This window comes from Netta rufina (genome assembly GCF_964035555.1).
Source record: "Netta rufina genome assembly, chromosome: 13".
In the NCBI taxonomy this organism is placed as follows: Eukaryota; Metazoa; Chordata; class Aves; order Anseriformes; family Anatidae; genus Netta; species Netta rufina.
The window spans coordinates 11395967-11423840 of record NC_140136.1 but is presented as its reverse complement, the minus strand read 5'-3'; the positions used below and the strand labels follow the sequence as shown (position 1 = coordinate 11423840).

The following is a 27874-nucleotide window of genomic DNA, read 5'->3' as shown; positions in this document are numbered from 1 at the left end:
GCCAACACACGCCTGGTCCCCCAGCAGCGGGAGCACTGCTTCCTCAGAGGGGTCTGTCCCCCGCTGTGAAAAGGGCTCCAGGGGCAAGGGAAATTGGGAAGCCCTTTCCCCTGTACCCATGGGGACCCACTTCACCCACCTGTGCTGGTGACTGAGCCACCAGGGTGGGATAGGAAAGAGCATGGAAGCACCAACACACATGGGTGTGGTGTGCTGCGTCAGAGCCCAGAGCGCGTGGCTGAGCTGAGATGGAATCAAGCAGCAAAGAGAGGAGATAACATCAGCCTGAAGTGAGGGAACTGAGGAGAGGGTAAGCCCTGGTGTGCAAGAGGAACTGCCTGCACAGCACGGGTGAGCGGTGCAGAGCAACCGCCCCGGTGCCGCAGGAAAAGACGTGGCCCCAGCCCCTCCGCCCCGAGCACTGGGAGGCTTTCTGGAGAGCTGCCCGAGGAAGGAGACATGAGCACCCTGCTGCTGAGAGCCTTTCTGCCCCTGCTGCTCCTCGCCTGGCTGCCTGCAGGTGAGTCCTCGCTTTGGGGAGGGGTGTGAGGATGAGGAGGATGAGGATGAGGGGCAGTACCAGCACTGGGGACCGTGGCCTGTGGGCAGCTGGAGGGCATCGCAGGGCTGTCACCAGTCCCTCCCAGTGCCTGCAGGAAAGTTGCCCGCTCTCTGAACCCTGTGTGTGGGTGATGCACCTGCAAGAGGTTTGGGACAGAGCTTTGCCATCTGCTCTGGGCTCTGCTCTTCCTGCAGCATCTACCACCCCTTTTGCACCAGCACCTCCCCAGGAGCCTGGCAGTGCCCCCCTGCCATTGCCTGGGCATAGGCTCCAGGAGCTGCCTGCAGGGCCCCAGTTTTGGTCGCCAGGCTTCAGAACAGCCTTGTCTTCAGAGCAGGAAATTGAAAGCTCTTTCAAGTAGGAAACACCTTACATAATGCAGAAGACATCAGCATGGATAAACAGTGTGCTCGTAACTCATCCCAAACAAGAGTCCACCAAAGGTGGAAACAAGGACAGACTGCCTGGGAGAACGCAGACACACTGCCTGAACACACCCAGGAAGTGTTAGAAAAGCCAAATGCCACCTGGAGTTCCAACTTGTGAGGAACATGAAGGGGCAGAGAGAATGAATTTTTGTAAGTACGTTGAGAGAAAAAGTAAAGCTAAAGGAGATTGAGTTAACTCATGTGAGAGAGAGGCAGAAGACACAGTGAAAAGGATATGGAAAAGGCTGAGGTACTCGGTGCTTTTTTTTCTTTTTTTTTTTTTTTTTTTTTTTTTTTTTTTTTTTTTTCCCATCCCTGGTGCTTTTCAACACCAGGCTGGACGAGGCCCTGGGCAACCTGATCTAGTGGGTGGCATCCCTGCCCACGACAGGGGGTTGGAACTGGATGGTCTTTAAGGTCTCTTCCAACCCAAAGTGATTCTCTGATCCTGTTCTGTGAAAACAGGCAGGGGAAGAAAGAATTGGAGATGTCCCTAAGCCTGATGCCTGGGAAGGGGGGCAGCTGGCATCCTCAGGGCTTCACATGCAGGAAGTGGGTATTAACACAAAGCCAGCCCTCCGTGTTTCTTTTTCTGCAGGACTCACTCAACAGCATCAAGCATCAATGAGAATCAATGTGTCAGAGCTCCACTTGCAGTGTCTGTTCCAGATGGTGTCAAACTGCACTGACCAGAAAGTGAAACAGTTTGTAGAGTGGATCAAAAACATGACGGAGAAGGTAGAGATAGTTGAGATACGTATGTTATATGAGGAAAAACATTCTGCCGTTGGAAGTGTGAATGAAACAAAAACAGCAACATGCACGTGTGAGATGAGCAACACATCTGGGGTGGAAGATGGAACCAACAAGACCCAGCAGGGTAAGAGCCACAAGGCCACCAACACCCACGGCAGCACAGAGGGGAAGGGGTGAGGCAGAGACAGAGAGGGGGCCTCGCTTGGTAGGTGGGAAGTGACTTCAGCTCTGAGGTTCAGGAGCAATTTTTAAGCTACTCCAGAAGCTCCTTGCCAGAGTGAGCTTTGGAGGATGGAATGAAGTCATGGAGGCTTGGGGGGGGACGGGACGGGACAACTACTACATTATCTCTGCTTCCCTATGGCTGACAGCTTCCCTACAGCCAGCCCTCGGTCCCAATGCACGTGGCTCTGGAAAACAACAGGGACTGAGCCCAGGGCTTTGGCAGCACCTCCTGCTGCAGGTTCCTGCAGACCCTTCTGCCTAGGCTGCAGGAGGAGCAGGTGTCTCCCCAGGTCCTCTGCAGTTTTTGATCTGACACTGCAGGAGTCCCCGCCGAAAGCAGAGCAATGAGCATAGCACCTGCTGCCTCCATGTGGGCGTTCACTTGTGTCTCTGCCTTCCAGAATCGGGCCCTGAGACGTCTCCGACCAGCAGCCCTGAGAATAAGACCTATGAAGGTGAGGCACCACGGCCCCGAAGGTGCTGGAGCCTGAACTGTCCGCAGCTATGAGGGGGTTGCAGGAGTTCTTAGGGAGAAAGAGGGGCAGAAAGGTGGGGAATGGCTCCTGCTGTTCTCTCCTGTCTGAGCTGCTGGCAAATTGGTGTGGGCACCAGCCAGTCTCAGGCCACGAGCACCAGCGATGTGGGGAAGGGGCTGCCGCGCACGGCCCCCAGCTGGCAGAGCCTTTTGGATGAGGTTCTGGGGACCTTCCCCAGCAAGGCTTTGTCAGCAAGGCTGGTGGGTGTTTTGGGGTGCAGACCGTGAGCCAGCGGGGTGCTCTGGGAGCTCTCCTGCTGCGGGGCTGCAAGCTGCGGTGTGGGGACAGCAGCTCACGTGCATTCTGTGCTTGCTGCACAGGAATCATCCACACATGTATCATCCCTGGGTCAGTGGTTTTGTCGCTTTTCTTCCTGATTTGTGTTCTGATGTGTTTGTGCAGAAGGAACCAAAGGAATGCTAAAGGTAAGGCTGAGCCTGGGCTACACCACCATCTCCAGTGGGAGCTGGTGAGCGCTGTCTCACAACCTCTGGATGAACTGAGACGTGGGAGACGCCTGCTGTGCAGGTGTTTTCTGCATTAAAATTAACGATAGTCAACGACATTTTCTTTTTCAGGAAAATCTGAAAGCAAGCATGTGGAAGAGATGAGTCAGCTCAGCACGGTAAGCTGAGGAGAGCTTTTCATGCGTTGCTCTGTTCTCTCTAACAAAAAGCAGTTGAATGCCCCTTTAAAGGGCTTCAGAGCAACAGTTTCTGAGCAAGCCAGGGCCTCCCGTACAGTGTTTGGTCAGTGGGAAATAACTTGTGCCAGTATCTGGATATGTACAGAACTGACAGCCAAAGGCCTGCTCACTGCTGTCTTCCTCTGCAGCCTCAAAACGAGGAGGTGATGTACGCGAAGCTGAAGTTTGAAAAGACGGAGACAAAACCTGCTGCTGCCTCAGAAGTTGTTTACGCTGAGATAAAATCACAACAGAAGTAGCGAGCTGAGAATGCCGGTGCTGCTGATGCAAAGGGAAGGTTCTCCTGCTGGGGACAGGGCAAGTGAGAGCGAAGGGAGGGACAAACAGCTTGTCACATGCTTGCCACAGCTGCAACCCCTGAAAACCAGGGATCTGGTTTTCACAATCTGAAACCACTGCTCTAAGGCAGTGCCATCTTGGCCAACAAAACCACAAAACCTTCTGTTTCCCCCCAGCTGGCTGTACATATACTTTACATTCCCAGGTAGAAGCTAGCTCTCCAGCTGGGACAGGTCCCCCTTGTGTTCCCACAGAAAGGCCGCAGCAGCTTATTGCTGGTGACCGCTTCTAGCAACTTGTGCCGTGCCTCAGTAGCAGCAGCAGGCACCGTGTGGCTGCCCCAGCCTGGGAAGCACTCAGTGTCCCATTAGGGCTGGAGCAAGTGGCCCTCTAGGAAGCTCTCCTGCCAGCACTGGGTGATGTATGCGCTGTGAAAGCCCTGAAGCAGTTTTCTAAATTTCCTTGCTATGTCCAGAGCAGGCATCTTCTGTGACGAATTTCACCCTTGTCTGATTCACTCGCTTGCAACACAAGAAGCAGGGACAGAAAGGACTAGTTTGCTTTGCAGAGGTCCAATGTGGCTATAGCTGAAGTGATTTGCTTTATACCGGGAATTGACACATATATATTTGTCAATACTGTCTTTAATCTGAAAAAAATAAAAATAAAAGATGAAGTTTTTTGCTGTCAGTGTTGCCATTTACCTACTACTGCTGGTGGGGACTGAGCTGAAGCACTGGAGGAATTGCCAGGGAGTGGGGAGGGACGCTAATAAAGGCATTGAGATAGCCAGGGAATGAGGGGCACAAATAGGCTCCACCAACCACAGAACCTCCTCACCAGCCTCCTCCTGGACACTCATAGACCTGGAGGAAGAGGAGGATTGCTGGGAGTGCTGCAGCTTGAGGAGAAGGCAGAAATTACGTGGGGAGGTACGAAATGCAGCACCAGCCACCCTGCTCCCTCCTGCTGGGGCAGGCAGGGAGCCTGGAGGGGATGAAGCCCAGCAAGAGGACAGCGAGGGGTCTACTGGCCACGCTGGAGAGGCAAGAGGGGAGGCTTCAGAGGAGGCAAAAAGGGCTGCAGAGGACCTCCTTAACATCCCACAGATGAACAAAATGGCCACAAAGACAGGAGAAATACCGATGACGTGGGCAGAATAACACAACTGCTGAATTGTTGAGGTAGAATCAGAAAGCTAAGGTACAAAATGAGTTAGAACTAACAAGTGGTGCAAAAGGCTCTGTATTTGTGTCACTGCACAAAAGACACAAGAGGAAGGAAGAGGAAAGGTTTGATTTGTTGTTTCACCAAGAAGAAGAAATCATAAACACACAACCAGAGGGAAGTGGAAGCATTCACAGCACTATCTTTGCATCCTGCCCTGCACCTGAGGTTAGTGGGATCAGACCTGTTACACCGTTTTTAGGAAGGACACCCAGCAGCAAGCCAGAACCAGAAAAGAAACAATGAGAGTAGTGAGCAAGTGGTGAAGTTACCCATGAGCACGTAAGGAACTGGCTGAGATAATTTCTTGAGATCTTTGGGTCTTTTGCAAGGGCGTACAGGAAGCGTGGGGAAACGTCTTTGTAGATTGGCTATTTTTAGAGATGTGAAGTATGCATGTCCGGAGCTGAGTGCCAGAATTTCAGTTCTCAGAAAGATGTTATCACAGGTGATTTAGCAAGTGCACAAGTGCCTGTGTAGAGACCAAGTGATAACAAATGCAATGTTCCCCATGCATGTAATTGCTGCCTCCCTGTCCCCTCCTGCTTGTTGGTGTCTGGGAGCCTGCCCCATGGTTCCCTCTGGCTCCCTGGGACCCACATCCAAGCCATGTACTCTCAAGCCTGGTGGGTGAGACATCCGTGCTTAGTAGGCCGGGTTTCAGGACCAGGAGCAGAAGGACTTCCTCCTTGCACCGCTGTCTTTGCTCCCTGCACAGAGGGAGCTTGAGTCATACTGGGAAAGGGATCTGAAAGTGCTGCTTCTCCCATTATTTTTTAGTCAGAATTGTACCAGTGAGTGGCTGGGGACTCTGGTGACAGAGGAGCCACTCAGCTTCCACCATCCTTGGTGAAGGTTGTTTTGTGAAGACCAGCACTTGGGTTTGGGGTGTTCTAGTTAGATTCCACATATTGCTGAACAAGCAGTATGTGTCATTGCAAGGTCAGAGTTGCACCTTGCTAGTCTCACAACAATGCCTGTTTCTCATTGGACCAAGCTGACAGTTTTTATCCCTAATGCATGGGGTCCTTCATCACATCTGCAGCTGGCAATGGTGATTTTGGGCACGTGGGCACCGCTGAATTGGTTCACCCTGGTATTACTCAGCTTTGCAGTTGCTGTAACCATGGTTACTACACTTTCCTCAGTAAAATCTCCAGCAGAAAGAGTTCAGCAGGATACAAGGTCTTGAGCAAAGCTGTAGTCATGCTGGATGCATGAGATGCAACTAAAGGTCTCTCCCAAACCTCCACCCCAGCCATACCGGTGGTGGGGGCGTTAGGGAGACCATAACCCAGGCTATGAGGACCGACATTCCCATCAGCTGCTCCACAAGAACCAGTCACTTTCCTCATCCCCAACCACAAAACACAACCCTCGGGGCCTGAAGAAGACACAACAGAGGCTTGGCCTCTGCAGACTCTCCATTACCAGGAATAGGAAGGGCAGTGGGAGACCACATGGGATAAAGCAGGGAAGGGAGCCAAACTGCAGTGAGAGAATCCAGAAAAAAAGCAAAGGGAAAAAGAAAATAAAACCAAAGAGCAGAAGAGAAGAAACAGAAAAGGATGGAGAAGAGCGAGGGTAGAAGATGTGGTGAGGAGTAGGAGGACAGTAGTACACATGGCTGGCAAGAATAAGAAGAGAAAGGCTAGCACATAAGAAGAGAGAAAACAGAAGAGAATTAGGGGAAGAAGATCAAAGAGGAAGGTGTAGTGAAGAAAGAGAAGAGGAGACACCAGAAGGTTCAGAAGAAGGAGAAGAGGGAGAAAAATTACCCAGGCCAAGGAAGCTACCAACATAGTATCATAGAATCCTCTAGGTTGGAAAAGACCTTCAAGGTCATCACGTCCAACAGCCAACCTGACCTACCAAGTCTCATCACTAAACCACGTCCCTTGATGCCATGGCCACGTGTCTCTTAAATACCTCCTGGGATGGGAAACCCACCACTTCCCTGGGAAGCCCATTCCAATGCTTGACCGTCCTCTCTGTGAAGAAATTCTTCCTAATGTCCAATCTAAATCTTCCCTGGCGCAACTTGAGACCGTTTCCTCATGTCCTGTCACTTGTACCTGAGAAAAGAAACTGAAGCCCTCCTCACTGCAACCTCCTTCCAGGGAGTTGCAGAGAGCCATGAGGTCTCCCCTCAGCCTCCTCTTCTCCAGATTAAACAACCCCAGTGCCCTCAGTGGCTCCTCACAACTCTTGTTTTCCATCCCCTTTTCCTTTACCTGCAACATTTTTTTCCTCCCTGTTTTTAATTTGATTTATGCTTCCTTTGGTCAATTGCTTGGTTAGTCCCCACATCTGAAAGAAACCCTGGACAACCCTGTCCTGGTGTGTCATACCTTCAGACTGCCATCAACCCCTTCATTTTTGGTGAGCATGAGGTCCAGCAGACCACCTCTCCTCATGGGCTCTTCTATCACTTGGAGAAGGAAGCTCTCATCAACGCATTCCAGGAACTTCCTCGATTGCTTATGTCCTGCTGTCTTGTCCCTCCAACAGATCTCAGGGTGGTTCAAGTCCCCCATGAGGTCCAGTACGGTGGCATGCAGCAGACACCCACTATAAGGTCCCCTATACCTCCTTTACCTCTCAACTTTTTAATCTTAATCCAGAAGTCCAGAAATTCCCAAGCGGAGCTTCATGTGCAAGAGAGAGCAGCAAGGGGGAAGACCCAAGGCTGGAGCAGGCCCAAAGTAGAACCAAAAGCAGGGAGATGAGCAGACACCTCCATCCCAGCCAGCCAAGAAAGGCTCCCAGGCTGCTGGCTCAGATCTCAGCTTAGTCCCATGGCTTTGGATTCCCACCCCACGTTTGGGTTCTTCCTGCACCGCAGGCAACCATGGACCATGCAGTGGACCATGCTCTGGGTCTGGGACCAGTCTGGATAAGCTTAATACAAAGCAGACGCTGTCTCCCCAGAGCAGAGATGAAGGCTAGGACACAGGGAGGGGATCCTTCCCCAGGAGAGGATCATGCACGTGGGCAGGGGGAGGCCTGGGAAGTTCAGATCTTGATGGGGTCTGGAGCAGGACAGGGACGATGGCTGTCCTATGGACCCCTAGTGACCCATCTCCAGACACACGCAGCCATGGGTCTTCCCTTCCCCAGTGGGCACTCCTTGGATCCAGTTTTATTGGGACACAGCTGGTGACTTTTAGTCTCCATCCACCCCAAAAATATGGGGCCTACCGTTGCCGTGATGCCAAAGCACCCCACTGCTCCCCTCCATGTGCACCTTGGAGTCCTCAGTTCCCCTCCATGTGCTCCCTGGCTCCCCTAGCCCAGTTGTGCAGCCCCCAGCCCAAACGTGCCCCTACCACAGTGGTGGACCACCTGGGTGCAGGTCAGTGGCCATGGTGGTCGTCTTGTCCTCCTTGCACACCACATCTCCACAGGCCGTGCTGGGAAGAGCTTGGACGTGTTTCCCCCTGCTGTTAGGCCAGCATATGACAAGAGCACAGCAGGTTCTTGCTGTCTTTATTATTATTATTTTGATACAGTAAATCCTCTCTACAGTGACAGGTTAGTTAAATCTGGTTTACATATTGCCATCTTGTGTGAGTACTGTGGCCTCGACACCACTGTGACAAAACCAGGTTGCGCTCAGACAGAGAAAGGGGGAAATCCATTAAATTCTGCTGTGACCAGGAAAAGAGGAAAACCAACAAAACTCAAAGGAACGAACCACAGGGAAAACTGAACCAACCAACAAAACCCAGGTGGGAAACCAAAGGCAAGCATGACCAGACCACCTCAAAGGGAACCACACGGCACCGCTTGTACGAGAAAACGTGGAGAACAAACCCAAAAGGTCCGGGACTGGACAACCCCATATATATAATATGTATAGGCATTTATATATATATCATCTGGAAGGACACGCTGAGAAAACAGGTGATCACAGCGGTATCTACAGTAAAAAGGATCTACTTAGCTTTCAGAGTCACACCGAGAAGGAAGCACACGGCAGAACAAATGGGGGGAAAATGGGGACACTGGCCACGTTCAGGGTGGCCGTTCGTTATAGGGGTGCTGACCAGGGTTCAGGCCTCAGGGCCAGGAGCCCCTGAACACCTGCTGGGAGCCCTGGAGGCCCTTGATGGAGGGGGAACAAGGTGTGGGGCCAGGGCCTGCAGGGGGACTGTTTCAAGGGTGCTGCGTGGGACCTGCTCCCCGTGGGGCTGCACAGCCCAGCGCCGCTGTCCCTGCACCCACTGGGGTGCTGCTCGCCCAGGTGATGGCCCCTGGTGGATCCTCAATGGGTCTCTGCTGCCACCCTGCGCAGGGGCTACCCAAACAGTCCCAAGCCCCTCTTGCCAGAACGGGGAGCTCCCTCACCCTGCGTACAAGAAGAGCTGGGCTCTGCTGCCCGGGATGGGCTGGGGGCAGCAGCCGATGGCAGGGTTACACGATGACGGGGCTCTCCGTGCCGAGAGCAAGGTCAAATCCACCCGCAGCCGGTGGCTGGATGGGGCCCTGCAGCTCGTGGGGAACCAAGCCCTTGAGAGATGGCCTGCTCAGTGCACAGGTAGAGTGTGGGAGGAACTGTAGTGGCTATGGGGGCGTGTGGGGTGGACTGGCCTGCTCTGTGCACCCCCATGGACAAAGCCAGACACGGGGATGCTCCTCATGTCCCATGGGTCACGCCGCATGCTGTGGCTGGGGCGCCCTGCAGGGCAGAGGGTGCTGGGGGCTTCCTGGGGCGAGGGGTGTCTCATCTTATTGCTAATGGCTCTGCTGCGGGGACACCTGTGGGCTGCGGTGAAACTGGAGGGATTCTGGGATCTTTTGCCTCACAATGTCCCCAGACACAGCAGCCTCCGAGCCCTGGTGGCCTCAGCCCAAGCTGAAGTGAGACTGCCAGAGCGGCAGGGAATGGGCAAGCCAAGGTGCAGGGACTACCTGCCCCTGGGTGCGATTTTGGTGACAGGCAGTGATCGTCATTCTTGTAACAACAGCAGGACTGGGGAAGGGATGCCCGTGACCCCCCTTCTGCCCCGATGGCTCCTGGAGCAGAGCAAGACAGGGCCTCTCCCCCTGCTCTGGGGCAGCCCTCGGGATGCGTGGCCAGGGTGAGGGCTTGGTGTGGTGTGTGATTTCTCATGACGGCCACCTTGCGCCAGGGCTTGTCTGTGCCAGGGAATCCCCTGTGGTCCCCAAGGAATAGCAGCAGGGAAACAAATGGGAGCTGCTGCCGCAGGGAGGGCAGTGATAACCCTGCAGGCACCCGACAAATCCACCCCCCCACCAAGCGCCCAGGCATGCCACAGGCAGAGCCAGTGCCATTCCCAGCCCCAGCTTCCTTCCAGCCTGGCCAGCCATCGGATCACCTTGGCACACCAACCTACCTCCAGGGTGCTCTCCGTGTCCCACCGTTCTGCCCACGTATGGCTGTCCTATTCCATCCCACCATCCTGCCCCCATCCCACCACCCCGACCCTGCTCACCCATCCCGGCCACATCCCTCCACCACCCTCCCTCCCAAGCCAGGGCCAAGCCGGTGCTGGGGAGGGTGAGGACTGAGGCAGAGCCACGTGGGACTGCTGGGCGAAGCCAGGACCCAGAGCTTGGAGGTGACAAGGCGAAGCCCCTCTCCTTCTCTGGTGCCCAGCGATGTGGGGGGAGGCCAACAGCAAAGAAGATGAATCCACCCCAAGGGAGTGAGGGCCCTGGCAGAGGTCGTCTGCGGGGCGGGTGAGTGCTGGCGGGATGCTGACGGATGGGAGATGGCTCTGGAGGAAACGGCGGCGGCGGCCGTGGGCCTCAGCACGATACCTCCATGGTGTGGTTGATCTGCCCCATGGCCTCGGTGCTCTCCGAGTGGGTACAGGCACGTGGGCGGGCGCCATCCACCGAGCTGGCGCTGGTGAGGGAGGCTGTGCGGGAGCGTGCCAGGCGGGTCATGCTGGCGGATGGCACTGCACGGGCACAGAGAGAGAGGGCCTGGGTGCTCGGCTTGCTCCGAGGTCCAGAAGGAAACAGAGCTGACATTACCTCACGCAAGCAAAGCCGCTGGTGGGGACGCAGGTCCCGCTCCCCAATGCAAACGGCCCCCGGCACAAGCTCGCGGCATGCAGTGCTACAACAGGAGAAGCTCCAGGCTGACGACAGGACGGGGGGCAGGATGGGGAGCCCTGGGGCAGGCTGCAAACCAGGCACAGCTGGTAAAGCTCCTGGGCGGGTGGCCACCGGGAAGGAGGCCAGAGGAAGCCCCGAGAGGCCTCTGTGCTCCAGAGAGGGTGTAAGTGGGGATGGGAGCTCTCCTGGCTGCCCAGGGTGGCTGGGGGACGTGAGGCCCTCCTCCAGGCAGGGTGGCACAGCTCCTGTCCAGCTGGAAGAGGGCACGGTGGGCATGCTGCTGAGACCGTGCCTGCATGGGGATACTTCTCTGAATGCCATTTCTCAGCTCTCAGCCCCGGCTCAGGGTGTGAGGCAGAGCGTGGGGACAGCCCATCATCTCGAGCAAAGCAGAGCGAGACAGAAGATGCCTGGCTGGGAAGGGCCAGCTCTGTACCCAGACTGCTCCCAAAGGTGCCCGGGCAGCTTTGGGGACACCGGCCAGCAGGAGTGTCCTGCCACGGGGGGCTCAGGGCCAGGAGGGCACCATGCAGTGGTGGGCACGGGCCGAGCAGCACTGAGCGGTACCTGTGCCTCCACTCAGCCTCCGATCCTTCAGGTGGGCGACTGGCGGGGCAGGACAGGGGCAGGGAGGGCAGAGAAAGAACATCAGCCATGCCGGTGGCTCCATGGGGCCAGGAGTCCCCGCCTGGCCCCACAAATGTGTGTACACAGACCTGTAGGTGTGCACATGGACCTGCACACACACACACGCACGGGAACTCTCCACATCCTTGTGCAAACACAGCCCCTGCTCACGCATCCACACACACACATGTAGGAACACATCCATAGAGACCCTGCTCACACACCTACACACACAGCCCTGGCACACGCAGAGACTGCGTGCTCCACACCCCGAGCACACGCACGGGCACCTTGTGCAGCCACACGTGTAACGCTACCGATGCACGCGCAGCCCTCCGGCAGGGCACGCGCGGGTGCCAGGCTCTTCTGCGGCAGGGGCTGCACACACACGCACACGCATGTGCACGCACACGCCCAGGCCAGCCCTGTGCCCAGCCCTGGCACTCACTGTAGCCCATGCCTTGCAGGAAGTACTTGAAGGCTTCAGTCAGCTTGCCGGGCTGCGGGGAGAGAGCAGGAGGAGCTGAGGCAGCAGCAGGGCTGAGATCCCCACCCAGGCCCAAGCCACCTCCTCTATCCCCCACGCCGGACTCCTGTGCCCACGTCAGCCCGTTCCCTGCTAGCCAGGGACAGCACCAGTCCGTGCCTCAGGGCCCAGTACACGCAGCTGACTGAGGAAACTGGGGAGGCTCACCTGTGTGACCTGGGGCAGCCCACCAGAATCTGCCATCTGCAGAGAGAAGGCGCTGGTTAGTTTGGGGGGATGCCTCTTCCCCCCACCCTGTCCTCTGTCCACCACTGGCAGGATGCTACTGCCAAGGCCACCCCGCTCTCCCCACTCACCCCAGCCTCACAGCCAGGACAAACCTGTGACAGGGAGACGGGGACACCCCGCAGTGCTGGGGCACAGGGTGACAGGGCACTGCACATGCAGTGGGAGCCACCCTGCTGCCCCCCTGCCACCCGCTTACCTTCAGGAAGGTGGTGTTGGTGGGATCCAGCTTGGAGTTACACTCCACCTGTGGGTGAGAGGGACGGTATGAGCACCCTGGGGTGCCCTGAGCCTGGCAGAAGTTGCCCACGGATTCCACCACTGATCCCTGACACTGTGAGTGGCACATCCAGGACTAGGTGGGCCCTGAGCCCCCCGACACCACCACCGCCTGCTGTGGGACGTAAGGGACCTTCCAATTCCACAGTGTCTGGGCAGGATGGACCATCCCCACCTCAAGGTGAGGGGCTGGAGAGGGAGAGGTGTCTCATGAGGCATCCGTGTGTGCCCACGTGTCTACAAGCACATACGCACACGTACATGTGCTGGAGGGGAGTGTGCACACAGTTACACACGTGTACAAGCAGGGCCACCTGTACACTACTTGCAGCTATTTGTGCAAATGTTGACCATGTGGGCACATGCGAGCACACACGTGTGCGAGCAGCATTTTAGGTGCACGGAGTGCTCCTGCATGTGGCAGTTTCCATGTCTGAGCAGTGCACACAAGCGTGCCCACACAGGGGCACCATCCCTGCGCCACCCTGCAGGCACCACAGTCCCACACCCTCACTCACCACCCCTTCTTCAGCAGGAGCATTGTCCCCCACCACCAGCATCACGGGGCAGCTGGAAATGAGAGGAAAGGGCACAGTCAGGGCTGGTGCTGGGCTCTGCCACCCTGCATCCCCTGTGCTGTGCCAGAGCGACTCTTACCGCAGAGTCTTGGCGTTGGGCACGGTCCCAGGCCTGTTGATGTCCAGGTCCCTGCGGCTGGCAGAGAAGAAGGAGAGAGCCAGTGTGAGCCCTTAGGCAGGCACTGCCACGGACATCGTAGCACAGAGCCGGGGCACTGCTCTGGGAATGGCTCTGGAAAGAGTCTCTCAGCCCCAGCATCCCAGCACCCTGCGATCCCTGCTGCACCCCCGTGCCCTGAGCAGAGCCCACACCATGGGATGCAGCACTCAGTGGAGCAGCAACTCCCTCCACAGGCACACCGCTGCTGCAGTTCATCAGCATGGCAAAGGCGGCCACGCTGCCTGGGGCCACTCACCTGTTGTACATGTTGAGGAATAGCTGGAGGTTGAACTGGTTCACCACACTGCCGATCTGCTGCCGGTAACTCTGCACCAGCTCTGTGTTGTTCACCAGCTCCTCCTGCGCCAACAGAGGACAGAAAATCAGGGCAGAGGCTGCGAGGTGCTGTGGAGCCCTTCTGCTCTCCCAGGCCTGCCCGTGCCTTGCCCACTGAGCAGAGCAAGAGGATGCTGTGGGCAGTGTGCCTGGGCAGGACACAGGTTGCACATGGCATCAGCTGGGGCTGAGCCCTGGATCAAGCAGGAGGCACATGAACAGGACTTCTCCAACCTCATCCCCAGGTATGGGTCAGGTCTGGTGGCACCACAGCACCCAGCACAGGGGTCAGGGCACAGCCACGTGGCCAGGATGCTGGGCAGGGGGCACAGTGGGGGACAGGGCAGGGCAGGCAGTCCTTACCTGGCTGAAGAGGTGGGACAGGACTGTGTCCGGCAGCGTGCTGGTGAGGCCCGAGAGCTGTGGAGGGAACACGGGGAGTTATTGTCCCACCGTGGCTGGCTCCTGCCCTGGCCCCGCAGGGCGGCACAGGATGGGGACCCTGAGCCCCAGGGAGCCGCCAGGGCTTGGAGGGGTTTGGGGCCGTGCCCACCTTGGCAGCTGCCCAGTCAATCCAGCCTTTGCCGTTGGGGTCGATGTTCATGAGGACCAGCCCTTCAACCAGGTCAGGGAAGATGAGCTGCACCAAGCAAGAGGGGTGATGCTCAGCGGGAAGGGGCAACGCGCCCACCAGCACCACTGCCCACCGCGTGGGCACCGCAGCCAGGCCAGGGACATCCCCGGGAGTCCTGGGCAAAGGGGGCTGACGTGGTGGGACAGGAGACCCGGCTCAGCTGCAGCAGGCACGGGACTGCCCAGCCCCATGACCACAGCACGGCCATCCTGGCCTGCCCCTCTCTCCAGGAGACTTTGCAGCGGCACGGCGTGCCCAGGCCATCAGCTCCTGCTCTGCCCCAGGCCCCAGGCTGGCAGGAGGCCCAGGTGACTCCATCCCGGCCCCAGGCTCACCGCAAACTTGGCCAGCACGTAGGCTCCTGCCCCAACGCCGATCCCGATCACGTACTTGAACCTGGAAAGCAGAGAGGCGCGGATGGGGAAACGGTGGGCTCCAGGACACCTTCCCCTGGGGCACCCCTCTGCCTTCAACCAGGACGGGGCCCAAAAGGCCATGCAGGGTGCCAGCTACCCGGGGTAAGTCCTTCAGCCCCATGCCCAGCCCCAGGTCCTTCCCAGCCCCTCGGAGGAGAGGTGACTCACCCGAAATGCTGCACCACGCTGGGTAACATGGCAGCCAGCTGGTCCATGGACGGGTACTGGTACCTGCAGCATGGGGAGGCACGGGGAGGTGGATGTGGGGCAGGGAAACACCACCCGCCTGCTCACCCACCAGCCCTGGGCTTTGGCACAGCTTTGAGGGGCCCACAGGCAGGTGATGGCCCGGGCAGTGACATCCCGGTGGGCAGGGAGGTGACATCCCATCAGGATGTCCCCAGGGCTGGCACCTACCCCTGTGGGAACTGCGAGGCTCCTGCCTGTTGTCCTGGCGCATCCACGTGGCACACCACAAAGTGCTTCGTGATCTCCTGCATGTCCTCGTAGTTGAAGAAGGTGTTGAAGCAGAGCTTGTCTGTCAAAGGGCAGGCAGCGATCAGAGACCAAGCACCCCGGCATGAGGGCCTGGTGGGCCAGGGGAGCATGGAGAGGGGTCACTGCTGTCCCACTGCCCCTTGTCCCGGAGCTGATGTGCCACCAAAGCCCTTCCGTACCCTTCCACAGAGACCGTGGCCGCTGTTAGCAAGGATTGTGACCCTTATGGGGATGGGAGACGTGGGGAGGGACGGGCGCAGCCAGGAGGATGAGAAGTTTGGGACTCCCGGCTCTCTTGGATGCCACAGAAACCCTCCGTATCATGAGGGAGCCCTCGGCACCTTGACACCAAGCCAGGGCCCTTGGCTGATGTCCCAGCTGCTGGCTTGCCCCTACCCTGCCCTGCTCCCCACCCTCCTGGAGGCCAGCACTCACGGTTGAGGCCCACGTCGTGGTATGTCAGGATGGCCGGGCGATTCCCCTTGGGTGAGCCCCGAATGACCACGTGCAGCAGCCCGTAGGGTGTCTCGATGTCGTGTTCCTGGGGGACGAGGAGAGATGGGGTGACGCTGGCCCTGCCCCTGACACCTCCTCCTGTCCCACCATCCCTGCCTACACTACACACAGCCCCGTACACTACACACAGCCCCGTACACTACACACTGCCCTTGATCTTAGCCAAAAGGCTGAGAAGCGATGCCTCCAATGCACCCCTGCAGCCCCATGCCTGGAGCAAGCAGGGCTGAGAGCCCCCAGGCTGGGACCTGGCACAGGATGGGCCCCTGGGTGCGCAGGAGGCAGGGGAGCAGCTGCCTCAGGAAAACCCCAGGCTCCAGGCAGCCTCAGGTCCTGGCTGGCAGCAGAGGGCAGAGCAAGCAAGCCCCTGTAAACACTCCCGGCCTCCACCGACTCGCCCCAGGGTGGGATTTTCCCAAGCTGGATGCAACTATATCCATTTGATAGCATCTGCATATTTAATAGCAGCCCTTGGACGGTCCCTCTGCAGGCTCAAACACCTCTTTGTGGCTTCTCATGGGACCCATGTGCCAGCTACACCCTTGCCTTCAGTGTGGTCATAAGCAGATTTCACCCACATGGATAGCTCGGGATCCCCCGACTTGGCAGTGGCTGTGAACAGTCTGTGCAAACCCCTTCCAACAGGGAAACTGAGGCACGGGACACTGCCCAGGAGCCAGTGACTGGCAAAGGTACTGCCATGCCCCAGAAAGGTGATCTGAGAAAGTTGGGGCATCAGGGATGGCACAGGAGGGTTGAGATGGGACAGAGGGATCGCAGGATGGGAAGGGAGGTTTGGGGTGGTGTGGGAGCACGGAGTAAAAATGGAGTGCTTGGGATGGGAATTTAGGATGGAAGATTTAGGGTTTGAGAGGTGTATCATGGTGTGGGAGCACAGGATGGTGTCAAGGGACAGAGGTTTGGGATGGGATGGGCTCACAGGGTGGGACAGGAGGTCTTAGAGGACCTGAGACCAGGAGAGTTCTGGCAACAGGATGAGAGAGAGCAGCACGGCCCAGCTGGCCTGGATTCACCGTGCGTGGCGCAAACAGGCTGAGGGCAGACCTCACACACCGCCCGAGGAAATGACGCATCCTGAGCCGCAAATGACAGTGAAAATAACCTCAGAACCCATCGGTCTGAAACGGCTGTGCCCCATACAGGGACCAGGACTGCCCCATGCCTCAGTTTCCCTGCCTTCCAGGGGACGGGGGTGGGAGTGGGGGCTGTCACCGAGCCAGCTCCTACCTGTCCATCCTCTGACCCCCACCCAGCCCTGCTGAGGAGGAGGAGGGAGCAGGGAGGAGCTCAGTGTCACGGCACTGTCTCAGGGCACAGGTGACCTCCAGCCCCCACATGCTGCCGTCAGGGCTTCTCACAGTGCGTACCGGTGCCGCTGTCCCTGGCCTGCAAGGTCACGCTCCTCTAGCTGCATCCTGATGCTCAATCCCTGACAGCTGTGGACCCTGAGGCTCCAGCCTCACCTTCATGGCCACCATCCCAAGGGAAACTGAGGCTGTGAGCCTGGCTGCTGCCCAAAATAACAGGGGTCCCCTCCTGATGCCCGTGCCTGCCAGCTGGCCTGGTGGCAGTGACCTCAAAGCTGGGATGCAGCAGGCTCGGGAGCATCACGTCCCGAGTGGGGCCAGGCAGGGGATGCTGGCACGGTGCCTGATGCGGAGCGGTCCTCACTGCAGGCACCGGCAAGCCCTGCGGATGGGAAGATGCGAGGAGAGCGGGGCCCTCCACCCCCACGTGGGTGCTCCCACAGGCCACGACGCGCCACCAAGGACTCTGAAGGACACGGGCCTCCGGCAGGCGGGAGGAGCAGCCTGAGGACGGGTCCTCCTCCCTGCAGTGCCTCCCCTCGCCAAGGGCAGCCATACCCGTGGGCACACGGCGCTCGAGGGCAGCTCAAGGGCTCCTTGGAGATGATGCTCAGCTCCCCAGGAGTGCCCCCACCCCACCCGCCAGCCACAGCCATCCTTCTGCTCCCCAGGGTCGAGCTGGGTTTTGCTTCTCTCCCCACCCACCTCTGCAGGTGATGAGCAGGCAACAGACAGGGAGGTCAAGGCAGAGGAAAGGCTTGGCCCAAGGTGACCGTGTAGGAGGTGTCCTTGTGGTCTGATCCTGAGCACAGGGCTTCCTCCCTCCCACCCACACAGCTGTGGTTCCCTTACAGCTCAGTCTGTGATACCAAAATAAGGTGGCAGCTCCTTCCCTAGCGCTGTGACCCCCACCCGTGAGCCCAGGCACATCCCTGGCTGTGGCACAGCCTCTGCAGCATCGCTGGGTACCACAGCCCTGCCCTCTGCTGCAGGAACACTCGCTCTCGCTCAGGGGAGAGGCTGGGAGGAAGGGATGAAGCCAGGATGAAGGGGGGCATGGACAATCCTGGGCCACAGCACCCATAGGTGCCTGGGAGAGCCCAGTCCCATGTGGGGCTGGGGAACTGCAAGGCTCTCACTCGCCCACTGCAGTGCTCCCACCTGCTCACCCCTCCTCTGCACTGCAGTGCCACCCCTCCACACCAGCCCTTTGCCACCAGGTGTTGCAATCACTGCGGAGGCTGGAAAATATCCCAGACATCCAAAACGTCCGGAGGTCACCTCTCTATAGTCCTCCCGTCTCCCCTGTCCCCGCTGTGCCCTGGGTGCCCACAGCCAGCCCCGTGCAGCCCGCAGCTGCAGGCACTGCGCTGGCTCAGCACGGCCTGGGGCACCATCGCCGCCGGGCCTGGGGAGGACACGCTCAAGGACAATGCAGCCCCAAAACCTGCGTCACATCGGGGATGCAGCAGTGCTGTAGCTGGGGGAAGGAAGGGAGGAAGGGCTCCCCGGCGGCAGCTGCCCCCACACCAACATCTGCCTGATGCGCAGCAAGCTCTGCTTGGTGCAGTCGCCCAGCCTCAGCCAGTGGGAGAGAAACTGGGGCAAAACCCGCAAGGAAGGGAAGGTAGCACGGGGACAGCGGTACCTACCCCATCCCAGCACTCAGGCATGGCGAGGAGCCGGGCAGGCAAGGATGTGCAGGCAGGGCAGACCGTGCACAGGGTCCTGGCGCAGGGCACGGTGCTGCAGCAGGCTGGGGCGAAGCAGAGCTCTGTGCTAGCTCAGCCCCTCGCCTCGATTTATAGCGGAGCCCCAGCCCTGCGCTAAGCCCTCCCTCTCCCTTCCCCCTCGGCGCAAGGCGCAGCCCCAGCAGGTTTGGCCTCCATTGCAGGCGAGTGCTGCGATGCAGCCGGCTCTCGGCCATTGGCTGCCACGGGAATTATTCATGCTCCAATTGGCCCCAAATACCCTTGTTTATGAAGAAAAACGCCTGGCGCCGCGCGGTACCCGCTCCATCTTCCCTCCTTTGGCAGCCTGAGCCAGGTACAGGCGCCCAGAAGGGGCTGTGCTGACACCCCCCCAACGCACGCAGCATTATCAGGGCAGAGCCCAGCACCCTACACCTACACCCAGGCATGCATGCACACATGGCTCTGTGCCACGCGCAAACACGCAGAGTCATGCTCGGGTCTGCAGCCGCCCAGAGCCCTGCAGTAGTGCACACACACCCACAGGCACTGCCGGTGGTGCTTCCGTGTATGCACGTCACCGTGCACACACATGCACAGGAACACATACAAGCACGGACACGCAGGGACCAGGCAAAACTGTGTGAGTCCATGCCCCGTGTGTCTGTGCATGCAACCTTTGGACAAGTAAATGAGGTGCCTGACACTGAACCCACGCGAGGTTACAGGCCAGCACGCGTGCCCACGGATGCACAATGAGCTGCATACATACAGAACCTCATGCCTCTGTGAGAACACAGATGAATGCTGCCCCGTTACTTTACCTGGGAACATAAGGCCTGCACTCAAGGCAGGAATATGCACATATGCAATGAAGGGTGCACACAGTGCATTTGCGTGGACATGGAGCATGTCACGGGACATGCTAGCACTGACATAAATCCCCCCAGCCTTGCCTGGTGCAGGATGCTGGCACACAATGGGAACATGGAACTCAATTTAGCCTGAACCTGGACATCACTGATGGCAGGTAAATAAACCAGGAGGAACAACAACCCAGCAGCCCTGATGGGAAGGACACCATCCCTGGGCCAATGCATGCAGCACATGCACACACATGCATGTGTCCCTCCGTGTGCATGTGCACTTTGTTTCTGCCACGATTCCAAGAGGCTTCACAAGAGGACAACCCATCTGCCCACGAGTCTGGTCCAGCAACAGAAGCCCAGGCTTCACTGTGTATCCACAGCATCACCCACTGGTGATGCTTGCTCCCGTTGAGTCTCTGATGTGGAACAACAGATCCGAGCCACTTTACCTTGGGAACATCTCTTTCCTCCACCCAAAGGAGAGAGGAGGGACAACAAACCAGGCTAGCAAGGAAACTTTCCCCTGCAGTGTTTTGTCCTGCAGGTTCTCTGACACTAACCCCACAGAGATGACCCCTCTGCTAATGAAGGACCACATGAGAGGGGGAAGCCCAGGTGCTGAGTGAATTCCACCACAGAAACAAAGCTATTCACAGGTCTGTGTGCCATTTTGCCAGCTGAACGCACATAAGTCTACCAGCCTCATGGGATTCATTGCAGGGTACTCAAAAAGCTGGCCGATGTGAGACTCCTCTCAACTACTCTGCAATCGTCTTGGGAATACAGAGAGGTCCCAGTCAGCTGGGAGGTGTTGACTGCCTCAGGGCACAGAGGGCTTGCTGAGAGATCTTGACAGGCTAGAGGGCTGGGAAATCACCAGCCACACCAAATTTAATGAGCAAGTGCCAGATTCTGCACCTGGGATGGGGCAACCCTGGCTGTATGTACAGGCTGGAGGATAAGAGGCTGGAGAACGGCCACGGAAAGGGATCTGGGGGTTCTGGCCGACAACCAGCTGAAGCAGTGTGCCCTGCTGCCCAAAGGGTCAGTCGTGTCCTGGGGTGCCTCAGGCACGGCACTGCTGGCTGCTGAGGGAAGAGATTGTCCTGCTCTGCTCTGGTGTGGCCTCACCTTGAGGGCTGTGTGCAGGTTTGGGCACCAAAATATAAGAAGGATATTAAAGTATATGTGGCCAAAGAAGCACAATGAAGATGGTGAAGGGTGTGGAGGACAATGATGTAGGAGCGGCTGAGGTGCCTTGGTTTGTTCAGCCCAGGGCAGAGCAGGCAGAGGGGAGGCCTCATGGCGGCCTGCAGCTCCCTCACAGGGAGCGGAGGGGCAGGTGCTGAGCTCTGCTCTCTGGGGACAGCGACAGGACCCGAGGGGACGGCATGGAGCTGGGACAGGGCAGGGTCAGATCCAATATAAGAAAAGGTTCTCCACTGAGAGTGTGGCCGGGCACCAGAAAAGGCTCCCCAGGAAAGTGGTCATGGCACCACCCCTGACAGGGTTCAGGAAGTATCCCTGTATTGGGTTTACGTGGCAAGGTTTTGGTGGCAATGAGGGGTGGCTTCTGTGAGAACAGCCCCGCAGCTGCCCCATGTTAGAGTACAGCCAGCTCCGGAGGGGCAGCCCACCAGCACCACTGGTTGTGCCTCAGGAGAGCACGCTGGGGAAAGGGAAAAACCTGCTACAGGAGAGCACAAGCAGTTGCAGCCATGAAGAGCAAGCAGAGCGGATTGCACAGCAATGTGCACCCAGCCAGCCCACAGCACTGCAAAAAATAACCCTGGAACCGTGGTGAAGCCAATACAGAGACTGGCAGGCCCAGGGATGCCTACTCCTGGGGATTTCAGGGGTGGGTGATGGCTGCCCTGCCATGGGTACCTCTGGGGACTGCCTGCACAGGGCCACACATCATTAGCAGCCACCTGTGCTGCCCTTCTCCACCAGACGTTTTGGCCATGGTGCTGGCAAAGCCCCTGAGCCAGATGAGAGCATCTCAACATTGCAACAGCAACTAGTTCTGGGGTGGAAAATAGGGACAGCGAAGACCTAAGCTGGGGGCTGGAATGAATAACCCCAAGGGGATGAGACTAGAAAATGGAGTAAGATCTCCCCAAAGAAGGGCAGCCTCTGTCTGCCCCAACCTTTGCAGGGGCCCAGCCTGCAAAGCACCAGGCTGGGGGAAAGCAAGAGCTGTCCCAGCACAGCCTGGGAAGCTCATCCCTCACAGGCTGTTGGAGAGGAACCAAGACGACGCAGGGCCCAGCTGGCTTGGGCCCACCTTTATCCTTTCCCAGTTAACTTTTCAATATAACAAGGGTGCAGGGCTGTGCCATTCACCATGCCCCTGGCACCGCCACCTCCTTCTCATGCCTCACCCTTGCTGCGGTGACACCAGAACGTTGCCACCTTCTCTGTGAATCACACCAGCATATCCCAGCACCCCGGTGAAGCTCTTTACTCTCTGTCCAGCTGTGCCCTGCTGCTCACAGGGAGCTGAGAGAGGACAGCCACCTGCCCCCTGACAGCACGTATCCCCTTTTCCAACAGGCGAAACAGAGGCAGGGCAGCCCAGCACCTTGGCTCTGCTCCCACAGTGCCAGGGTCAAGACGGCAGTGGGAGGCTGATTGCAAAGCTCTCTGCTGGATGCTTGGCTCTGCAGAGAGTGACCACCATCAGGGACTCACGGCTACCAGCCTCCCTCTGCCCGGCAGCCCCAGTTGGTGCAGCGCTGCCCAGTGTGGCTGCTGCTGCGACGAGGGCTGGCTGCAGCAGCTCACGGGCTGGGTGAGTGGAGGGGCCCCGGTCCCCAGGAGAGGCGGGCAGTGCCCTGGCACTCCGAAAGAGAAAGAGACTTTCAGCCACCCTCGTGTAACCGGGGAGCTGGCATCGCCCAGGGAACCATTACCATGGCAATGGCAGAGGGGCTGGAGAAGCAGCTCGGTTTTGCTTCTTTCAAAAAGCTTTTGTCCCCGGAGTGTTGCCAAGTGCCCACCAGACACATCTGAGTGCCAGCGCTAAGGGCAGCAGCCAGCATCCTCAGAGGCTCTGCCAGGCAGACTGCAAAGCCGTGGCCATGTCCCCTCCCTACAGGGGCCGTGGCACACAGCCCCATGCACGGACACCAAGCGGCCACCACCTGCAAGCTGGGGCCGGTGCAGCCAACACCACCCATCCCCAGGGCCCACTCAGTGCCCTGCACTGACCCACCACGCTGGCCTGTGGGTCCCCAAGCCCAGGGGCACGAGGCACCTCCTGTCCCCTCCCCGCAGCCGGTCCTACCTTCCAGTCTGTGTCCACAGTAGAAAGGAAGACTTCTGAGTTCTCCTGGGGGAGAAAGGCAGCTGTTAGGGACAGAGGCATTGCCCTGCTGCCCCTCACACTCCCTCTGCCCAGCTGGCACGCAAAGCCCCCCGGTACTACAAGGACCCTCTGCGGTGCACAGGGTTGTGGGGTCACCCCCATGTGCAAAGTGGCCGCGTGGGCACGCACCCAAATGTGTGCAGACACACTTAGCTACACCAGCACTGTGGCACCGTGTGTGCAAAATCTCCCCACGTCATCACACCGAGACAAAAGCCGTTCCCCTTCACACACACACGCACCCAATATCCGTGCAAACCCGCACCCATTGCCAGCATAACCGCACGCACCCCACAAACCCCAGTGCCAACACACGCCCGGCATTACCACCCCACAACGCCCCCCTCCCAGCACCCCATGCATGAGGCCAGAGCCAGAGCTGCCTCCCAACTCACCAGCTCGGTGTCCTGGCCCCGCAGCAGTGGCTTCTCCTCCGTAAAGCGCAGCTCGTGCAGCCCTGCCATGGTCATCTCCTGCAGCAGCAGCCCTGCCCGGGGGGAGGGAGATGTCAGTGCCCTGCAGGGTCCTGCCCCCGCTGCCTCCTAGGCCTCCCTGAGCCTTTCTGCCCATGGAGAGGGTTCCCAGAGAGCCAAATCAGCTTCAGTCCCCCTGTCCACCAGGGTCCTGGTGTGCTGCCTCGTCCCCCTGCTGGGGGCTGGGAGTCGGGCAGAGGGCTGGCAGCGTCTGGTGGAGCTCAGCTCCCACTCCTGTCCAGTTCTCCCAGTTGAGAACAGACTTGGCTCCAGGGCTGCCTCAGGCAAACTGGGAGAGCAGCTTGGTCTGTCCATGCTGGTCACCCCTGCAAGCCCTTAGCCAACTCACACTCCAGCTTCCAGCATCAACCAGAGTAAGAAAAGTCCAGGTTTTGGCTAGTTTTAGGGCACAGGCGGAGAAGGGTAGGACTGAGGGAGATCTCCCTGCACAGCCAGACCGAGGGGCGAGGTTTCCCAGCCATGCAGGGAGGCAGAGGGCTGCTCTGAGCAGCTGGCATGGCCCCAGCAGGGAGCAGGGAGCCTGCCTGAAGCTTTTATTGCAACGATTTACCCCCACAGCCTGCTCGCCTGCAGAGCAGGTCCCGGCCAGCTGGCAGCTCAGCCCCAGGGCTCGCAGGAACAGACTTCACTGCAGAGCCCTTGCTCAGCAGAGGCGTGGGACTGCCCTGCTGACCAGGGCACTAGGAGTTTGCACGCCCCGGCACTGGCATCTCCAAAATAGCCCCAGAACTGAGCCCAGCTCAGAAAGCAAAGTGGAGCGAGGGGGTGCTCACATAGCTGGCTGCACGTGGAAGGTGACGGACACATGGGAGAACAGGGGTGAGGACAACCCCAAATCCCCTGTGCATGCGCAGGGTGGGCAACCAGCAGGTCCCAGAGCGAGGGCAGTGTCCCTGCTCAGTCAGACACAGCCCCCCCAGCATTTACCCTCACAGCTTTCCCCCCCGCCCCGCTCCTGCTACCTCTTTCCAGACACCAAGCCTCCAGAGGAGCTCCTGCTCCAAACAGCCAGCTCCCCATGGATACTGGGGAGAGTATGGGGCTATGCCAGCACCGAGCAGACACAGCTCCTGCTCCCTCCACAGTCTCAGCCAGGCCTCCTCCACGCTTTGCCCACCTCCCAGCCTTGAGCAGCCAAGGCTGGAGATGCAGAAATGCAGGGCGAGAGCATCACAAGGCGCGTTCACCCCTGCCCCAGCTGCCCGGAACATGGGAGCTGGTTGTGAGCTCCCCTCCAAAACCGTTTGTGGTTTTTTTTTTTCCTAATCCGATCGGGTTTTCAGTTGAAAAGCAAGCAAGCTCTGCCACCTGGCTGCTCTCTGCAGAAACCGCGCCTTGCCTTGCCCTTTTGGAGCCATCCAACAAACCAGAAGAGTTTTGAGGGAGAAACACCAGCACAGAGCCTCCTGGAATAGCCACGGCTCCAAGTGCTGGGAGTCCTCGTGCCCGTGGCCAGCAGCAAGGGTCCCACCACGCTGGGGCATCCGCAGCGGGGACAGGGGGCTGCCAGGCTGCCGCTGGCAATGCAGCTTCATGTCAGAGCCAGCCTGCTCCTGCAGCCCGCCAGCACAGCCAAGACGACACAGAGCCTGTGCTGGCTCCAGCCTAGCAGCCCAGCGCCTGATCTCAGGAAGGGAGGGTTAAAAAGTTGGGGAAAAATCAGCCTCACCAGCAGCTGGGTCTGGAAGAGAGCGGCGTGTCACACGCTGACCGCCCCGCCACACCGCACAGCCACAGCCCTGGGGTGCGTGGGGCCAGCACTTAGCGTGTGGTTAGTGCCTTCGTTAATTAAAGCCTGCAGCTGATATCGGAGGGAGGGTGGCCAGGCAATGAGGAAAGGCCCCGTGATCTTGCCTGTGTGGCGGGGGGAACCCAGCCCATGAGGGGCACCAACCAGCAGCCCCAGCGCGCAAGGGACAGCCACCGAGAGCGGTGCTGGGCCTGGGAGCAGAGCAGGGATGTAAAGGCCAGCCCCGAAGGGGATCTCTGTCCTGTGACAGGGCGTCCCATGGGTGCAGCAGCCCGCCCGCAGGATCACAGCCACGCTGCTGGCTGCCACGGGGGCCTGGCTGCTGCGGCCAGCCCACAGCCACCCTCGCCCCTGCTCCCCGAGCGCAGAAGCGGGGCAGCGAACAGTGTCACCGTCACTGCAGAGGGCTGGTGAGGAAGCCAAGGGTGTGAGATCAGCCACAGGCCCTCAGCTGCCCCGCTGCCAGCCCCAGTGAGCCCAGTGGAGAGGCTGCAGGGGTCGGCCCAGTGCTGCGGTGGCTGGGGTGCTCTGCAGTGAAACTGTGGGGCACAAGCACCCCCGCCACATGCTGGGGTACTGGGGCTGGCAACGCCACATGGAGATGGCCTGGGAGATGCCAACACAGCTGGCTGCAAACCCTTTTCCCTTCAGCTCATCCCGATGCTCCCCAGCAGCACCCATCCCCAGCATGCTGCCCCAGGTGCTCTTGCTCTGCCTTGGGCCCAGCTGGGAGCTGTCTCCTTCCCTAACCCCAAACCAAGCATGTTATTATTCACTTGCACACCCAAACAAGAGCCGAGCACCAGGACCTCAGCGAGCTGGCGCTCCTCTGAGGACAGTGCTGCAACATGTGCTCCCTAATCCCCCTAGGCTGTCACAGAGCAGCAGTGTAAGCAATTCCTTTTAGCAACGGGCCAGACGTGCCCAGAGCCAGCAACCACACCTCCCAGGCTCTTGTAGCACACCAGCTCGAGCTCTCACAAACTCCCAGCCCTGCCCCTGCGTCTCCCAGGGATGAGCTCAAACTGAGTAGTAGGAAAGGAAGAAAAACTTTGTCCTGCAGGGAATGGGAATGGCTGGTGGTGGGAAGGGGAAGGGTGAGGGACAGAGGAGGCAGGTGTGGGGCAATGGCGTGCCCAGCAGCACCCAGCTCTGGCTGGGCTCTTGCAGACAGCCCCACGGGCTCTGCCTTGGCATCTCCTGTGTGCCTGCAGATGGAAACAGCCACGCTGGCTTACCTTCCCCGGGGATCCGCAGCCCCATGGCTGCTTATTGGAGGAGAACCAGCTTATGGCAAGGAAACGCATGCCCGTTATCATTATTATTATCACCGTGACGAGGCTGCGGGCAGGGTCTGACACCGGGCGGCACGCAGCCAGAAGGCAGGGGACCCTTGGATGATGCACCGGCCCCACGAGAGCTTCCCCATCGCAGCCCTGCGTCCTGCCCGGGGTGGCTGCGGCACCCCGGCAATGCCAGCATGGCACCCATGGGCTGAGGGGTGCCAGGCACCGAAACAAAAACCACCTCCAGCGAGGCAGGGAGAGGGAGGAAGGGGACTGCAGGCAGGGAAGCGGTTCCCCGGCATCTCCTGCTGAGCAGCAGGGCTGAGGAGACCCCCACCACCTCCCGTGTCCCCCCCGATGCAGGATGAACCCCTCGGCCCTCCGCATCCCCCGGGGCACAGTCCCGCAGCCCAGCACCCGCACTCGCCGCCCGGTGGCTGCGGGGCTGCCCGGGGGAGTTCAGGAGCCCGCAGACCCCCATCTGCCGGCCCTGGGGAGCCGGGGCTGCGCCCCCCAGGCTGGGGGCCGCGGTGGCGAGGCTGGGGGCTCTTTCTACAGGCCCCTCGTGCCCCCTTCTGTACCCCCCGGTACCTCACGCCTCGCCCAGGAGCCGCCTCCCGGACCCCAAAAACGTCGCGCGTGTGCGCGGCCCCTCCAGCAGCCCCCCTTGGGGAGGGGGCCCGGCTGCCAGGCGGGTGCTGGAAGCCCCTCAGCCCCCCGCCCCATCTCCCCAGCGGCCCCATTCCCCCCTCCTCGCCCCTCCGGCCTCCCCAGCCGGCCCCCAGCGCCCCGCGGCCACCGGAGCCCCCCGAGGGCGCAGCGTGGAGCCCAGCCCCGGAGCGGGGGATGCGGCAGCCCCCGGGCCGAGCCGGGCCGAGCCGGGCCGTACCTGTCAGCAGCTCGATCTTGTGCCGGAGCACCTTCATGCCGGGCCGGCGGCCCCGGCGTGGGGAGAGAGCGGAGCCGGTGCCGGTGCCGGTGCCGGTGCCGGTGGCGGAGCCGGAGCGCACGGGGCGGCGCAGGGGCGCGGCTGGGCACGGCCCCGGCCGGCCGGTTCCTCCCCTTAGCGGGGCCGGAGAGGAGGGGACGGGGATGGGGATGGGGCCGGGAACGGGGCTGGGAACGGGTGGACAATGGGTCCGGGCTGGGAACGGGGGGAGCGAAAGGGGAGATGGAGAGCTGCGGGGGTGGGGGGGAACCCACAGCGGCCTGCGGGGAGCCGGGGGGGACCCGGAGTGGGGCCGGGGTGGCTGCGGGTGCCGAGCGGCTCTGGGGTGGGGAGGATGTGCAGGGGGTCCCTGGGGAGATCCCCCGGGTATGGGGCCGTGCCCAAGGGGGCTCAGAGTCCCCGTAAAGGTGGAGCAGCCCAGAGGTCCCCAGGATGGTGGTGTTCAAGGGGACTGGGGAGGATCCCTGGACAAGGGGGATCTGAACGGCAGAGATACCCAGAATAGAGCCACA

The 27874-nt window shown here is 59.5% G+C and overlaps 2 protein-coding genes across 5 annotated transcripts; one reads left to right on the top strand and one right to left on the bottom strand.

Annotated features, from left to right (window-relative positions):
- Positions 1-1767: 1767 nt before the first annotated feature.
- On the top strand, positions 1768-3790 carry LOC311214135 (uncharacterized protein). The gene is made up of 5 exons (XM_084294585.1): positions 1768-1870; positions 2373-2426; positions 2828-2932; positions 3086-3132; positions 3342-3790. The coding sequence occupies exons 1-5, from the start codon at positions 1822-1824 to the stop codon at positions 3450-3452; spliced, it is 366 nt and encodes a 121-aa protein (XP_084150711.1). The 5' UTR covers positions 1768-1821; the 3' UTR covers positions 3453-3790.
- A 6704-nt stretch (positions 3791-10494) lies between these two features.
- NDRG4 (NDRG family member 4) lies at positions 10495-27398 on the bottom strand (the record flags this gene model as incomplete). 4 transcript variants are annotated; one of them, XM_084294628.1, is made up of 17 exons in its annotated part: positions 10495-10649; positions 11377-11415; positions 11885-11936; positions 12131-12166; positions 12408-12455; positions 13006-13057; positions 13145-13201; positions 13482-13585; positions 13925-13981; positions 14115-14201; positions 14531-14591; positions 14780-14842; positions 15029-15149; positions 15545-15650; positions 22803-22847; positions 23279-23370; positions 27303-27398. In XM_084294628.1, 17 exons carry the CDS (start codon positions 27337-27339, stop codon positions 10495-10497), a joined length of 1212 nt encoding a protein of 403 aa, XP_084150754.1. The 4 variants fall into 4 exon arrangements, with proteins under 4 accessions (XP_084150754.1, XP_084150755.1, XP_084150756.1 ...); XM_084294629.1 differs by lacking the exon at positions 11377-11415; XM_084294630.1 differs by lacking the exons at positions 22803-22847; positions 23279-23370; positions 27303-27398 and adding an exon at positions 18606-18626.
- Positions 27399-27874: the final 476 nt, after the last annotated feature.